Source organism: Homalodisca vitripennis, chromosome 3 (assembly GCF_021130785.1).
Source record: "Homalodisca vitripennis isolate AUS2020 chromosome 3, UT_GWSS_2.1, whole genome shotgun sequence".
Classification (NCBI taxonomy): Eukaryota; Metazoa; Arthropoda; class Insecta; order Hemiptera; family Cicadellidae; genus Homalodisca; species Homalodisca vitripennis.
This window is the reverse complement of record NC_060209.1, coordinates 192,995,981-193,013,209: the sequence shown is the minus strand read 5'-3', so window position 1 is coordinate 193,013,209 and position 17,229 is coordinate 192,995,981. Positions and strand designations below refer to the sequence as shown.

Genomic DNA, 17,229 nt, shown 5'->3' with positions numbered 1-17,229 from the left:
TTGCTTGATCTCGTTATCTTACGATAATCGTTGTACCCGCTACACTACGCCATTGGCTTAAGGGAATTAATTGTTTGTTCAAAATTATATTGTTAAAATTTATGTAATTTTGGGTATATTCAAATATATATATTATACCCTCTGCCAAATGTTTAAAAAAAAATAATTAGCTATGGTGGAAAGGGTTGATTCAATGTTAATGTTGAGTTCACCTTCCTCTATGTGTAGAAAACTCGGTTGCTCCACCGTGCTTACAGATCACGTCTAAAACATCATAGTGCGATCAACTGTGCACTCAATGAGACAATGAGAATACCTCTTCACCAAGATTACACTAGATTGTGTAATATAAAGAGTTCATTTTGAGCTTGTTCGTTGACGACTTTTGTTGGATCTCTTCACACGAACATAACTCTAGATTCCAGGAGTCAAGTCTGTTACAGCGAAAAGTTCCAGACGCTGTGTTAAAAGGCAGGAGAACTCGAGCTAAACTCAATATTCACAGAAATAATTGCGTAATAATAATGCGTAAAATTGAAATTGTTTGTCTTGATTAGGAGGGTTTGCTATTTTGATCACTTAAAGGTCAGAACGCTACATCATGATATCCCTCAAAAATTTGAATAACCCAAAAAGTATGTTTTAATTTGCAAGTGGGGAGTTAATTACGACAATGCCAGTTATCTAAAGCTAATGAAAATGTTTAATAAGTACAAAGTTGTGGAAGAATTCAGTATTTTTTAAATTAGTATAAGAAGACATTTTCTCCTAGATAGATTATTTTAGGTAAGTCTAATTCTGCAGGATAGACCAAATTTCACTTATACATTCAAAATATATCTAATTTTGTAATTTGTTGTACTGGATTAAAGATTCGATTAAAGGTTAGTCATTGTATTACACTCAAGTTCTGCAGACGTTCTGTTATATTGTTGCAGAAAGCTACTATCCAAACAGCAACACTATGACTGGGGTCTGCGAGCTCTCAAGACAGTAGTGGGCGGATGTGGCAGTGCCCTCAGAGATGCAAGACTCAGCAATGCAGACGTTGGTGTGTATCCGACTCTTGTGGGCGTACAGAGCATCTTTAATGTGCATAAACGTTTCTGTTTGAAAAGAAATAAGTTACGGATTAAACTATCATTAATCATTGCAGAGTTTGTGGATGTTGGTCAACTTCCAGCGCCTTACTGCAATTTTCTCTGACAATTTACTCAGGACCTAATGGCTTGAGAAAAGGAGATTGAGACTTTTTAATTGAGATTCCAACTATGGACTAGCAGAACCGGCTAGCTATAACTTGAATATGTAAATAATGTGTTCCTTTCATCTCTCAACGTGGTCTCGGAATACCATTGACTATTATTGTACCACATACAGTAGAATCTTAAAATTTTGTCTTGGTCTTGTTCCTTCTCCAGTTTTTTATTATTCACACAAATCCCATCTGCCAGTAATTTCCACAGTGGCAATAAGAATGTATGATCTTGAGGAATGGAGAAGGGCCCAATCAAGAAATTTTCAGATCCATCAAACTGCGCGCAGCTCTTACTCTTATGGTCTTTCAAAACTAGTTGGGCTTCAGCCTTGCCAACAATTCACCACCATGCTCTTCTTTCTTGACTTATTCCAAGATATTTTCCCTTTTACCTCAGGTCTGCTCTTGTCTGATCTCATTCTTAGTCTTCCCCTTTGTCTCGTTCCTTCAAGTCTTCCTTCCAGCATTCTTTGAATGACCGATTCCTCCTCTCTTCTACGTGGCTCAGTAACCTTACTCTTCTGCTTCTTATAAGAGCAACCTCATCTAACTCCTGGCACAAGTTCCTTATCCGAGGACATGTTCCCATTGCAATGTACTAGTCCCCCAGGTCAGGGGTTGGGCATAAGGTTTACAACCTCTTCTTTGTTTTAAACGATAGAAAGATTATGAAGGAAACAGGATTTTTGCTGGACATTTGCCATCGTTCAGTGACACAAAAATATCAGTAACACTAAAACATTGTTGGTTGGTCGGCGAATGCAGACCTATTGTGACCTGTATTTTGTAGTTCAGTTTCAGTAATAAGTATTGTGTTAAGTTTTTTATTAAGTGCATGTTTTAGAGTTAGTGAAGTTGACACACAACATGATGGTTGTGATTCCTGACTTACGCGTGTCACAACGCTCTGGTATGCTTGGTTTATTTGAACCCAGTTTGTAATTATTTGTTACGTTAGTTATTTACTTGAAGAAGAGATCAGATTGCAGATCTCGAAACATAGTATTACTGATTTTTTTGTATCACTGAACGATGACAAATGTCCGGAATATCCTGTTTCCGCTTACAACCTGATCCTGGAAAGATCTTTTCATAAACTCCTTAAAGAATGTCGGACTCTAATACAACATTTGTTAATCGACCCAAGCATTGAAACAGGGATTTGATAAATCGACTAAATGTTAAAATTTTAAATTTAGTATAAAAATGTTTTTAAATACTATTTAATGTGTTTTTTTGGTATTTTGTGCTTAAAACATACATTACATTTCAAATGAGAAACCAACAAACACTAGCTGTTTCAAGGAATTGAATATTCGAGTTAAAAGGCGTGTTAATATATCGCCATTAAACGTTTGCAGACTCTGTGCAGAGCGAGATGACACTGGCAGTGAGGGCCTTGCGCCTCAACACTCTTTCCAAGCTGACTGCCTCCGACTGTCACAGTTTCGACGGTCTGGTGGCAGACATGTTCCCTGGAGTAGCGTTCGAATCCAACACTCATGACCAACTCACACAAGCCCTCCGGGACACGTGCCAAGAGTTAAACTTGGTCTACAACTCTCGTCAGGTTGGTAATATTGTCGTCCAGCTTGGATGATATCCATCCCAGAAGTTAATGGATTATTATATTGTCTGCACAAATAAGAATTACACTAAAATTGATTCAGCCCACATTACCTCAAAAATATATTTTACCTCTTAAGCCTTCCTACTTATTAATTTGAATTTGAAGTATCAAAAAGATCAATCAACTTAAATTTGGTTTAAGTTTTAAAAATTTGTACTTGCACTTAATTAATCAAATTTACACTACGATTATTTTAATTCTAATGGTGTTATTTATCGTGACATAGCTACTATAAGCCAAACAGCTAATAAAGTACAACAGTATTTTGTCAGTTAAAAGATGTCAAGAGTTTCAAAAAGAGTAAAAAAAAAAACAGAAACCTTTTTTATAGTAATGCTTTGGTACTACACAGAAGATGGACATCAACTTTGCCGTTTGAGTATGACTCAAGATACTGATCAAATTTGGATTGGAATTTTCAACCACCAACCTGGTATGGTTAGAGGCAATTCCACCAAAACTTTTGAGGATATTTTAAAGAAGTCTTTAAAATAACTAGCAGATAATATGTAAACCAAACATTACAACTCATTGACTTTTGTTACTTTTTCTATTAACCTAATTTCACTTCATTCTAATTGAGTGACAATGGTAATTATAAATTTTAATGCTTTTGACTTCATTATAAAACTCAGATTTTAACATACAACTATACAGATTTCTTAGTCACATATTTTCTTCCTGTAACATGTATGTTTTCCAGAGTAAAAATCCTACTTAATTAATCACATGTTGTAGGAATACAGAACACTGGGACGAAGCACCTTTTCATGGACGAAAAACGTTCTTTGAGCTTCGGTCAACGAAAGTGACCGAACATGTCAGTCAAAAGAAATCCAACTTAAAAACTGAAAATAAAACCATAATTTTTCACTAATTTCAAAGTAGATAACCTTTTGACTACACCTTTTCAATAATAATAAAATCGTTAAGTGGAATATTGATAGTTTATTCCTGTAATTTTATAAATTTAGTTTCTGGATACACTTATTGATCCACTCCAGGAGGGTTCTTTTCTGGCTGGTTTATACCTTACACTTGAACATACACTGAGTACAACAAAAGACGATGTGTGACTTAAATCTGGGCAAGCTATGGATGTCCGGGTGCGGCACAATACTAACCTCAAATGTCAAGATATTGGAATGCTAGGGTAAATCGATAGGTCTAGTCTACTGTGGGTATGACAGAGTTTGGTGGGGATCCCTAAAGGTTAAAGGCAGTTGCTTGCCTAAACTTAAGGGCGTGCCGTCCCCTGCCACATTGGTGAGATTGCTACATAGCTGAGATAAATGCCCAAAATCATTCCTCCTGGATCTCGATAGAAGGTGGCCCTTAACTCTAACCTTACCCATCCAAAATATCCTGTCACTTCAGAAGCAGTGCAAGAGTCCTTCTCGGACTGAGTGCAATTTCTAAGCTTCTTCTTCTAAGAGAACAAAAACAGTCTGAACTTTCATTAAAAAGAACAGTAACACAAATACATTTTACCAGCTTCTTCTTATTGGAAACTAAATGCTTAATATATGATCAAACACTCAAATAAATGAAAAAAATTTATTTTGTGAGACCTATCGTGCTCAATGAACACGTCGTCAGACCCACATAACTGAAATAAAAGTAAAGTAATAATACAAACAATTTAGACTTAAATAAAAACACATGTCTTGAAAAAGACAAAGAGATAAGATTTTAAGGCCAATATCCAAAGAATAAAATAGATGATGATGAAAAATCTGGAATCTATCATATTAATTGTGACAAATGTAATTTAAAATATATTGGTCAAACAAAAAGGAAAATAAAAAAGAGAGTAAAGGAACATAAAGCATGTCTGTAGTATCAACAAGAGGAAAGATCGGCCATGGCGAAACATGCACTTCATACTGGACACTGCTTTTCACAAGTCAAATTATTAAAAGAAATCAAAAACAACAAATTCCTCGATGCTTACGAAACTATTTTTATGCAGAAGAACCAAAATTATTTAGTAAATTATTTAGCCTGGACCTCTACAAAATTCACCGTTACTGCCTTTAATCTAATTAAATATTAATTTTTACATATACAGTAGACATACTTCCTGGCCTTTAAAATCTTATCTCTTTCTATTTTTCAAGATATATGTTTTTATTTAAGTCTAAATTATTTGTATTATTACTTTACTTTTATTTCAGTTATGTGGGTCTGACAATGTGTTCATTGAGCACGAAAGGCCTCGCAAAATAAAACCTTTTCATTTATTGGAGTGTTTGATCATATATTAAATAACACAAATGTTTATTAAAGTCAAGGGTATCCAAGATCTAATATGATGTTTAATCTGTTGAAATATTCATGAAACACAGATATCAAAAAGTTTTAATTCATTAGTAACTTAAATGTTGAACAGTGGTAGTAGTTTGGAAAGTCTGGATTTTTTTAGATTCTAAAGTTCCTATTGCAAGTATTGTGTTCCATCAACTGGCATGTCACTTTATTCTCTGTGCAGATAAAGTTATACTTTTGTAATATCCTAAAACGAAGATATAACCAGATTTTCAAAAATTCAAAAAAGACAGCTTGTATCCCAAACAAAAGGGTATACTATCCCATGACCGTTTTGACTAGATAGGATGGTAGAGAGCAGGCTTGTCCTTCTTCTTCATGGATCTCAAGAGGAGGCGGCCACTACTACCCCCAACCTGGGTAATCCAGAATACCCTGTCACTCCGGAAGCAGCGCAAAGGGCCTTTTGGGGACTAAGTGCAATTTCAAAGCTTCATGCCCCACGAGTAAAACCTTATTAATTTTCTTAATTCTACAGTATTGATTCATTAGTTTTATATGTTTTGTAAAACGTAGAACAATTCAATTTGAAATGTACATTTATGATTTGATGTTGTCTTGCCCAGGTGCGTAAATGTGTAGAACTCCATGAGCAGTTGAAACAGAGAATGGGCGTAGTGGTTGTGGGACCCTCGGGTTCCGGCAAATCCTCTCTCATAAAACTTCTGAGAAATGTAAGTCTTATATTAGAATATCAGTACATTGATAAGTTTTCAATAAATGTTATTGTGATCATCTAAAGAATAATAGAGCCTTCTACGTTTTTCAACCTCCTTCCCACTCCCTCTTGAATCTTGAGGATACGGGGGAATTTTTTATTTTATATAATTTTTCTTCACCTGTTGACATGCTTTGCATCTCTAAATATATCATACTCATTTCCTGTTTGAAAATCAAATACCATTAGACCAAAATATTTAATTTAATTGATATGGAGCACAAGGTATTCATAAGACTGCACTTAAGCTACATTGATGGTAGATTCCAATTTAGAACTAAAATGTCTAATAAAACTTAATTACTAGCACACTCGAAGTCTGATGTATTTCATGGAAATTTCAGGCTCTAGGCAAAATGGGTGTGGTGGTGAGGCAGCACACTATCAACGCCAAGGCTCTGTCTCATACTCAACTGCTGGGTAGTATAGACCTGGACACCAGACAATGGGTGGATGGAGTATTAAGCACTACAGCTCAGGCTGTCTACTCACAACCCACAGGTATGGATATTCTCAACTGCTTGGTAGTATAGACCTGGACACCAGACAATGGGTGGATGGAGTATTAAGCACTACAGCTCAGGCTGTCTACTCACAGCCCACAGGTATGGATATTCTCAACTGCTGGGTACTATAGACCTGGACACCAGACAATGGGTAGATGGAGTATTAAGCACTACAGCTCAGGCTGTCTACTCACAGCCCACAGGTATGGATATTCTCAACTGCTGGGTACTATAGACCTGGACACCAGACAATGGGTAGATGGAGTATTAAGCACTACAGCTCAGGCTGTCTACTCACAGCCCACAGGTATGGATATTCTCAACTGCTGGGTACTATAGACCTGGACACCAGACAATGGGTGGATGGAGTATTAAGCACTACAGCTCAGGCTGTCTACTCACAGCCCACAGGTATGGATATTCTCAACTGCTGGGTACTATAGACCTGGACACCAGACAATGGGTAGATGGAGTATTAAGCACTACAGCTCAGGCTGTCTACTCACAGCCCACAGGTATGGATATTCTCAACTGCTGGGTACTATAGACCTGGACACCAGACAATGGGTAGATGGAGTATTAAGCACTACAGCTCAGGCTGTCTACTCACAGCCCACAGGTATGGATATTCTCAACTGCTGGGTACTATAGACCTGGACACCAGACAATGGGTGGATGGAGTATTAAGCACTACAGCTGAGGCTGTCTACTCACAGCCCACAGGTATGGATATTCTCAACTGCTGGGTAGTATAGACCTGGACACCAGACAATGGGTGGATGGAGTATTAAGCACTACAGCTCAGGCTGTCTACTCACAGCCCACAGGTATGGATATTCTCAACTGCTGGGTACTATAGACCTGGACACCAGACAATGGGTAGATGGAGTATTAAGCACTACAGCTCAGGCTGTGTACTCACAGCCCACAGGTATGGATATTCTCAACTGCTGGGTACTATAGACCTGGACACCAGACAATGGGTGGATGGAGTATTAAGCACTACAGCTGAGGCTGTCTACTCACAGTCCACAGGTATGGATATTCTCAACTGCTGGGTACTATAGACCTGGACACCAGACAATGGGTAGATGGAGTATTAAGCACTACAGCTCAGGCTGTCTACTCACAGCCCACAGGTATGGATATTCTCAACTGCTGGGTACTATAGACCTGGACACCAGACAATGGGTGGATGGAGTACTAAGCACTACAGCTCAGGCTGTGTACTCACAGCCCACAGGTATGGATATTCTCAACTGCTGGGTACTATAGACCTGGACACCAGACAATGGGTACATGGAGTATTAAGCACTACAGCTCAGGCTGTCTACTCACAACCCACAGGTATGGATATTCTCAACTGCTGGGTACTATAGACCTGGACACCAGACAATGGGTGGATGGAGTATTAAGCACTACAGCTCAGGCTGTCTACTCACAGCCCACAGGTATGGATATTCTCAACTGCTGGGTACTATAGACCTGGACACCAGACAATGGGTGGATGGAGTATTAAGCACTACAGCTCAGGCTGTGTACTCACAGCCCACAGGTATGGATACTCAACTGCTGGGTACTATAGACCTGGACACCAGACAATGGGTAGATGGAGTATTAAGCACTACAGCTCAGGCTGTCTACTCACAGCCCACAGGTATGGATATTCTCAACTGCTGGGTACTATAGACCTGGACACCAGACAATGGGTGGATGGAGTACTAAGCACTACAGCTCAGGCTGTCTACTCACAGCCCACAGGTATGGATATTCTCAACTGCTGGGTAGTATAGACCTGGACACCAGACAATGGGTGGATGGAGTATTAAGCACTACAGCTCAAACTGACTACTCATAGCCCACAGGTACTACTCTGGAGCTGTGGATCTCTCAATAAAATGATTTCTAGTTTTTTAAAGTACCTCCAGTCAACAATGAATTAGACAAAACGTGATAAATATTGAAATTCCATTAAAGGAAGTGATTTCATAAGACAAAATAGTAGTTCATAACACTACAGTTTTACAGCTTTAGGGAGGAATAGGGTGGGAATAAAACAGAGAATGGTTGTTGAAAAATGACTAGAAATTAGTTATTCCTAAATTTTAAATTCGTCCAACTTTGTAGATGGATCACTATACTGTTCAACTTCCATAAAATGTTGGATAATATTCCAGATATAATCTTCAGTTCTGGTTACTCCTTTTTTACCTTTTTAAAGAGACAGGTTTACACTCTCTTCAGTGATGAGAGAACCCTACGCTGTTTTAGTCATCTTAGAAATTAGCCAAAATGAAGTATTAGGCATTTATAAAATTAGTGAATTTTTAAAATACCTTGTAAGAAAGCAGGCTCAGAATAAAGCAGTCTTATTTGTATTGCTTAGAGTTCAGAGTTCCACAATCTCTAGAATCTGTCAAAAGGAAAAAATCAAACGTTTAAATAATTGACTCCAGCAAAATTAGTTACTGATGATGTGGACGAATTTTGTTCCTGTAGTTAACATTGATTCCTTATCACTTGCCAAGTTTACTTCATCCAGATTTTGGACAATAAAAAAGGTGGTATTTCTACAATTGGTCAGTTAACTAAACTCATTTACACAATGTAATCACGTTTCAGTATTACATAATTTGTTCCTGAATCAATACTAGATTCCAATATGTTTGAAGAAACTTTCTAGTGAACCAATCATTTTCTGTGACATAACAGTTACAATTTCGGCTGCATTGGTTAAAAGTTATTTTTGATGTAATTTTATTAATTAAATCGCTTTCTGATGGTGATTTTGAAGAAGTTTATTCCTCTATGGCGGATCATTACCACATCAATGGCACGTAAATGATTGGCTAATCTGGAGAAGGGTAGAAAAAGGATGATGCACTAAATACATACATTCAACCCTCAAGGTGATGGAGGAAACAGCTGAATATGACAAGCTAAAAGCAGCATCACTTTTATTTGTCGACAAAATATGTATACAAATCAAACTAATTTGAATTTGAACTTCAGTATACTTTCAATGAAACTTTTGGTTGTGTATTAACAAAAATATTAAGAGACTTATCTGTATAAAAGTGTTGTTGACTCAATCATCTAAAGATTATTGCACTAACCTTTTCACAGATGTGGAATGCTGGATAGTGTTTGACAGCGATGTGGATCCAGAATGGGTGGAGTCACTGAACTCTGTGTTGGATGACAACCGGCTGCTGACTCTGCCCTCTGGTTGGAGGATACAGTTCGGTCCAAATGTTCACTTTCTGTTCGAAACCCACGACCTGAGTCACGCCTCTCCTGCAACCGTCTCACGCATGGGCATGATCCTCCTCAGGTCTGTGGTCAACATACTTTATTTATTTATTTAGAGAGAGGGGAGGTGAGGGAGAGAGAGGGGGGAGCGAGAGATAGAGAGACAGATAGTAGTGGTAACCACAAATTATAAGCGGATATTTATGTTTCCAGTTGTGATGACGTGGATCGGAAGGACCTGGTGGAAGCTTGGTTGCTCTCTCAATCTCCAGACATTGTAGGCATTCTCAGCCAGTACATTGACGAGTATTTCTATCAAGGTACGTAAATAATGATTGCTCATGAAATTTTTGGACCATTGCTAAAGACAAATAAAGACACTTTGACTAAAGGTTAGGTTTTCTTCATACTTTTTTAACTTGTCATTTGTGATCCGCAGCTATGTGTGCATGGTGCGTGATTACAAGAGGTTCTCTAATGCATAATATGAAAATCGTTATTTTTAAATAAAATCTCTCAAAATCCTGATGACTGTTTACACCACTGCATCACTTTTTACATTTTACTCGGTTCTTGAATAGTCCCCTTAACCTTTATGTCTTAGATGATGGAACTGTTTATTATCCAGGTGTGGACTGGGTGCTGGAGCAAGGCCAGATGGTGGTGCCTAGTTCCCCTGTGGCCTTAGTGAAGAGTGGTCTGTCGCACATGGCTGGTGTTGTGACTAGGGCTCAGTTCACCGTTTCCTTGGTCAACGGGTTAGCCACTAACCTGACGGATTCCAGCAGGCAGCTGTTTTGCAAGCAGGTGACTGACACTTGTGCGATATCAAAGCCACCTAGATTCTAGCCTGAACACCTCGGCAACTTGGCATGCAATAATTTTCAAAGTACTGTTTCGCCATTTCTTTGCAATGTTATACAGGGTGAGGCAATGAAACTGCACGATTTCGACACCAGCTGACGGGCGTTGTGGGGAGTTATGAGGGTGGGGTAAACGTCCTTGAGCGTCGAGACAAGTGGACATTTTAGTAGCTATGGAACGTTGGACGAGTGTGCAAAGTGCGTTGCCTGTAAAGCCGTTAAAAACACGCGGATAGTGTGGTTGGTGGTCAGCATGTTTTCCATTGTAAATTTAATATACCACTACGTTTTCCCGTTCTATCAAGGAGAGCTGTCCTCCTTTGGGTGAATAACTTTTAAGCCACTGTTAGCACGACAAAAAAAAGAAGTGGTGGTAAAAAAACAATCTGGGCTCCAGAGAAAATTGTAGGTCTGCGAAAATCAGCGAGACGGCACAGTGCAGACTTGGTCTCAGCAATCCATCAGTGAGACGGATTTTGAAGGATGACCTTCACTATCATCCATACAAAACACAGAGAGTGCTTATATACAGTGACTACAATAATCGCATTCCTTTTTGCCAATGGTGCTCATTATTATCGGAAGAAATGGAGAAAGAGTGCACAAATTATGGACGAGTGATGAATCCATTTTCACCTGAGTGGGTACGTAAACAAGCAGAACTTCCGATAGTGGTCCGAAAATAATCCACATGAACTTCATGGAAAAAGGTTCAGTTTGGTGTGCAAGTCATGACGTGGAATCGTAGGACCTTATTACAAAAAGAACTAACATGGTATCACGATGACGGTAAACTCTAACTTTATGCTGACATGTTGACTTTTCGTCAGCTTTAAATCGATTAGTATGATCAAAATGAAGAAACTTCATCTCTTCCAAAAGGAATTCCTCCGGTGCAACAACAACTGCTAAAGTTTCATTGGATTTGCTTAGACTCGCATTTCCGGGACGTCTTATCAGCAGGAATCGTGATATCTAGACTTATTCCTTTGGGACTATCATTAGTGCAAAGTCTTCGAGGAAAATCCTCCAAGAACAATAGAAGGAGCGATATCGGCATGAAATTAGCAGCATTCCGTTGCAGACCCTACATAAAGTCATAGGCGAAATACGTCCCGGACTCCGTTAATGTGTCCAAAACCAAGGACGCCACTTTACTGACACTATATTAAAGAAATAACTTCTTTTACGGTATAAAATTAATTTCCACTCATGTACATAAGATTCATCTTAAAACAATTATCCTTTTTTTGTAAATAAATTATTTGTGATGGTTCAAAATCGTTCTGTTTCACTGCCTTACCTTGTATTTGTAACTACCTTGTCTCCAGAAATGTATAGCTTCTTTTTGTTTTAAAGAAAGTACACACTAAAATTCTTGCAGAGATACAAGTAAATGCTTAAGTTAGCACTAGTTAATAGTAGTTTAAAATGACACTTTTATGCTCGTAATAAAATAAGCTTGAATAAATGTTGATGTTAATGGTTTTTTTTGTATTTAAAAAATTGTATGTACTTGCACATATTTAGGGTGAGTGTTTGAAAGGTCTATGAGGAGTTTAGTCGGAAAAAGAGCATTAAGTTACATTTGAATTGCAGGTTTTGGAATGGACAGGGGAGTTCATGGCTGCTTCACCATCAGCAGACTGGATGCAGTATGATGAACGCCGTGACTGCGTTGATGTGTTCACGGACCAGGGTTTGGTTGAGGGCCAAGGACTCGTACTGACAGCTCAGCTCTGCTTTGCAGCGAATGTCCTTAGTTCCTGGCTGCTCACCCACAGACCGTTTATCCTTATTGGGCCTCATGGGTGCGGAAAAAGGTACCAAAAACTCAAATTTAAAATAAAATTTGTTCAATTTTTTCAATTGATTACTTTATTACTCATCTTTCTATAGCAGTTACTGAATATCGTCCTGCTAGCAAGTAAGAAATTAATTATAAATGGAGTAAGGGATGAAATTTGAAGAAAAAAGGAATCATGGAGAGAGTGTTGGTGCCTTCATTACAGACTATTTGGTTTGGGTTGTAAGATCACGTGATTCAACATGACTAAATCATAAGGCTGGCTCGGAAAGTTCCTGTTTTGATTCTCTATACCCTGTACAAATTCCTATATTTACTCCTAGTGTGCCATTAGCGTAAAAATAAATTGTTAATTTGTTTAAAGTTCTATTTGATTTAATATTTCTAAAGTTGTTATAGGAAGAGAAAACATAAAAACGGAATTTTTTTTAAAGACTTTTGTGTTTTGTACAGATTAAAATGTTCAACAAAACAAAACATGGTATTTGCCAATTTCAAAAATATTTTTGTGAATTAAACACTTCGAAGCATGAAGTGTTTTAATTGAAGTCACAATTGTTGAAATAATATCACCGTAAAAAATGTTCAGAAATAACGTAAAACACGCAACTGAACACAGGAACAAGCTTACGCGCAGGTCTCGTGAACAGCACTGCCGCCCTCACCACGCGGGAAATCCCGCGAGACGCGTCAGTTTGCAGGTCAGAATGGCGTTCAGTTGCTATGAACAACCAGTTTCGGATCGGTAACGGGTGGTCAAAAACAATGAATGGAGCGCAGTCGTTGTCCGAGGTTCTGTCAACATTCTACCTCATTCTATCAGCAGTTTTAGGAACTATAGTTCACGACAAAAATAATATGCGTAATACGCGTGACAGGTCATTTTCACCGCACGCGGTTTCTCGTAATACGCGTGGTAAGGGTTAAAGTTCAGACTGTTTACAATGATATGGTGGATAAGATTGCACTTGTTGATTCTTTTCAACGACTAAACCAGTAAATATCTATCCACTATACTACTACGTACTCTCTGGTAGTAAGAACGGATCAACTTTATCCGATCTATTACGTGAACTTTATCTGTGACGTTAACTGGCACCTTTGCTGTTATTTTGAACCCTCTTGGACGCTACCAGTCTTCTTAGATATTACTAACCCTAGTGCTTGCAGCTGGCAGTGAAATCCCCACAGTGACGCAAGGAACAAAGCTGGCGTCCACCCCAAGTCAACATGCAATTACTCTCTATCTCTAGTAAATGCTTCTTTGTAGGTGGTTCGACTCGCAGATGGCCGTGGCTGCAAAAATTATACCTATGGGTCTAGGGTAGATTAGACGTCACTGTATCTGACTTCATGTTTGACATGTTGCACAAATAATCTATCGTTCCTTATCATTATAGTAATTTTTAGTGTTGAGTGGTTTGAAAAACAAATTTATTGCACGTTCCATTTTGAGTTTTGAACCTCGTCAATACTATTGAAATGATTGTCTATTCTTTCTTAAAAAATATATTTTTGGACTGTCTTTTTAACCTCTCCCCTCGATCACACCAGCTCATACATGTATCTGGTGATTGAGGAGGGGGGGATGGGGATTAAAACTAAAAGAATATTTTAATGTACTAACTTCAATGTTGATTGCAGAGTTCATGTATGATTCTGATAGCACATCCTGGGCTCTTCTACAAATTATGTTTTCGACACAATTATGTGCGATACGATTTTCAGCTCCTTATTGCCCATCTTTTAAGCTACATCTTTTGCTACATTGTTTCTCCCTTCTCTTTGATGTATGACTGAAAAATTATTCCCAAACCACTTTCAATAATAACCTGCTCATATTTCAAACACTTTCGGAGTGTTCACAGTGAAGCATGGCGTCACAAGCCGTGGTATCAGCCTATAGTCTGGAACACTTGCTATGTTCCATTCCATTATTGGATACACTTCTCCAGTACTCCTAATTCTAAAGTTGTGAACTGATCCATAATGGAAATAGTCGACATTAATAAATCCTTCAGTGAAGTTATTGCAGCTTTTTTGGTATTTAGTGCAATTCAACTTGTACTCATATTCAAATGGCTTTAAAATAGTGCAAGGGTTTTTTGGCTGTTAATTAAATTTACAACCTGTCAATACCTGGTTGCGTGGTAATTCTTAGATGGGATTTTTCCAGAATCCAAAATATATTTAACTTTGACTATTAAAAGTGAACATCTGTCCTTTTTATTTTGATTTGAAATGAATTTTAAGTGAGAGCTCAGAGTATATGGGTCAAACAGGAAGAATTCAAAGACCTTTAGTTCATGATAGCCACTCACCTACATTCCTAGATGCTTGTGTTCCCTACCTGCCCTACCCATGTACGCGATCCGAGTAGTGTCTTGTCTGAATAAGTGATAAGTGAAACATTAGAGGTAGTAATGATTGATAGCAAGTTTTATACAATCAAAGCAATAAAGCATACCTTTTTCCATGTTTTCAGTTTGCTGCTGGACCATTGTTTCTCCAAGCTGCGCAGTGTAGAAGTGGCCACCGTGCATTGCAGTGCCCAGATATCTCCTCATCACATTCTACAGAAGCTGTCTCAAGTTAGTTGCCTGCGTTCTTTCTAAATCGTGATAAAAGTGGATACAATCTAAACATCCTTGACAAATGAAAATGTTATCTAGTTGATTTATTTATAACATCGTTATCTTTATTTCACATCCTCATCCTTTATCTCATAAAGCTGAAACAAAATTGTGCAATATGCTCTTGAGAATCTTTTTCTGAGATATAGGAGAAAGATGATTAGCATTTTCACAGATTACAGGCAGCATTACAGGAGTTGGACTCTCGTGTGTTCAACTCCAAACTTGTCTGGGATTGCTATCAAGTCGTTTCTTCTGCCTTTGGTAGAATCAACAATGTGACTGTTTGTTGGGTTCCTGAACATGAAGCGGGTCTCTGGGAACAAAGAGTTGATGCTCCACCAACCGGGACTCAGCATCCAAGATGACAGGGTGTCAACTGTTCTGTGGTATTTCTAGATGAATCCTTTGGGGCTGTCTCGAAGTGGGTTCACGCTGAACATAGGAGAAGTTGGAGGCTGCATCCGGGTCTGAGAATTAGCAGAACGGTTCTACAGTCGCTATCCCCCAGGATGGCGTTTGACCTTCTCTTCTTGAGTAGGTTGATGTCTTCTAGGGTTGTGGGTCTAATTAACAGACATGGTCATCAGGAAGCATCTTCACAGAGTTGGCATCCTTCGGGAGGATCTGCTCTATACAATGTGTGACGATCAGGAGGAAACTGCTGACCACCTGTTCTTTCGCTGCTCTTCTCGGAACGAACAGTTGCCAACTGTTTTAGTACAGTGTATTGCATTACTATGTCAGAGAGAGCCGTGATAAACTTCTCAAACCCTTCCTTTACATCTTGGATATTTTCATCTGGCTGTAGTGCAGCAGAATCGGATGAGTACTTTCGTACGTATTCAAAATATATATACTTCTGAAATTCGGCATATAATGTTGGTCGTTAGCAACCTTTGAAATTCGATACGACCAATCCAAGTTCAAGGCATTGGGGATCGGTGATTACAAGAGGATTCCTTTATCTTAAAACTATAAGACCTTGTAATGATATGGATATGAAAAAGAACAATATCCTAATTTTCCTAGAAAAATTATGTTTTGCTTAACAGGAAAAAGAGAATTTGAAAAGACATACTAAAGCTTGTGCTATTTCACTAAGCAGTGTTGTTGCCAAAGCTTATTGATACATATCTTCTAATAGATAGGTATATATATATTCTTTATAGATAGGTATTTATATAGATATCAGCTTTTGTAATGTTATATATAGGTCATGGTAATAGTTTGAACATAAAAAAATGTTAAGTAACAATTAATATGAGTATTGTTTAAATTAATCAATCAACATGCCTTTATTCATTAGTTTAAAATAAACAGATCATTTCCCTTTTTAATATAACATAGGCTCTAATATTTTATTGAGTAAAAAACATATTATGTCTATAAGTCAAACTGCAAAGACAATTTGATCGAAGTTTATGTTAGATCGTAATCAGTTTGGAAGGGTATTGGGCAAGGTTAAAATAATATCGGCTTGCGATGTACGATGTTCAGCAGAATTAAAAGTGTTTGACGAATATTCCGATTATCAAGGAACGTTATACGATGATTGTAGACTGAGTGTCTACTCTGGCTCTAGTAAATTAACCAAGATTCTGCATAACATTCTAATAAGTAAACTAGAAGTAACAGAGAAATATTTTATTCATATTCTTTTATTCAAACAAGAAAGGGATCACTCTTAGTGTGTTTTCAAGCAGCTAAAAATTCTAGCAATCACAAGTAGTTTATTTTTACAATTATTTGCGACTTCTTCAAGATAAGTGGTAACAGAGGGTATAAAAATATATTTTAAAATTCTCCCAGAACATAAAAAAAATTTGCAAAACTGAGAGTTAACAAACTATTCTTTTCTAGATCTTTTGTATTTGTAGGCCCTAACTGTTGTAATTTGTTACCTATTGAAGTCAAAACAGCTAGTGTCATATCAACAATTTATTATAAACTAAAAAAATTATCTCAATGAAATTGATGATAATTCTACATTTACCTAAACCCTATCCAAGAGTTTTTTGCTTTTGTTGTTCGGTTTTGTTTTTTTATTCTTGTTCAACAATTATATTAAAGGGCAATTATATAGAATTATTAATCATATGTAGTAAAACTTTGTTTTTCTTAATTTGCTTTATTCAAATTTGTTATTTAATTGTGCTATTATATTGTTGTGTTATTGTAATTACTTTTTATGAGCTAGTTAGTAAATTCTTTTGCTGAGCTCAAGCTGCAGG

General features: G+C 37.6%; 1 protein-coding gene across 1 annotated transcript in view; it reads left to right on the top strand.

The window, feature by feature from the left end:
- Positions 1 to 17,229, top strand: part of LOC124358534 (cytoplasmic dynein 2 heavy chain 1) — a 181,093-nt gene that overhangs the window by 71,688 nt on the left and 92,176 nt on the right. The window contains exons 39-47 of the mRNA XM_046810833.1: positions 939 to 1,051; positions 2,620 to 2,828; positions 5,783 to 5,890; positions 6,279 to 6,435; positions 9,567 to 9,774; positions 9,906 to 10,012; positions 10,321 to 10,499; positions 12,155 to 12,378; positions 14,848 to 14,953. Of these exons, the coding sequence (XP_046666789.1) occupies positions 939 to 1,051; positions 2,620 to 2,828; positions 5,783 to 5,890; positions 6,279 to 6,435; positions 9,567 to 9,774; positions 9,906 to 10,012; positions 10,321 to 10,499; positions 12,155 to 12,378; positions 14,848 to 14,953 (1,411 nt within the window). The remainder of the gene's footprint in view (positions 1 to 938; positions 1,052 to 2,619; positions 2,829 to 5,782; positions 5,891 to 6,278; positions 6,436 to 9,566; positions 9,775 to 9,905; positions 10,013 to 10,320; positions 10,500 to 12,154; positions 12,379 to 14,847; positions 14,954 to 17,229) is intronic.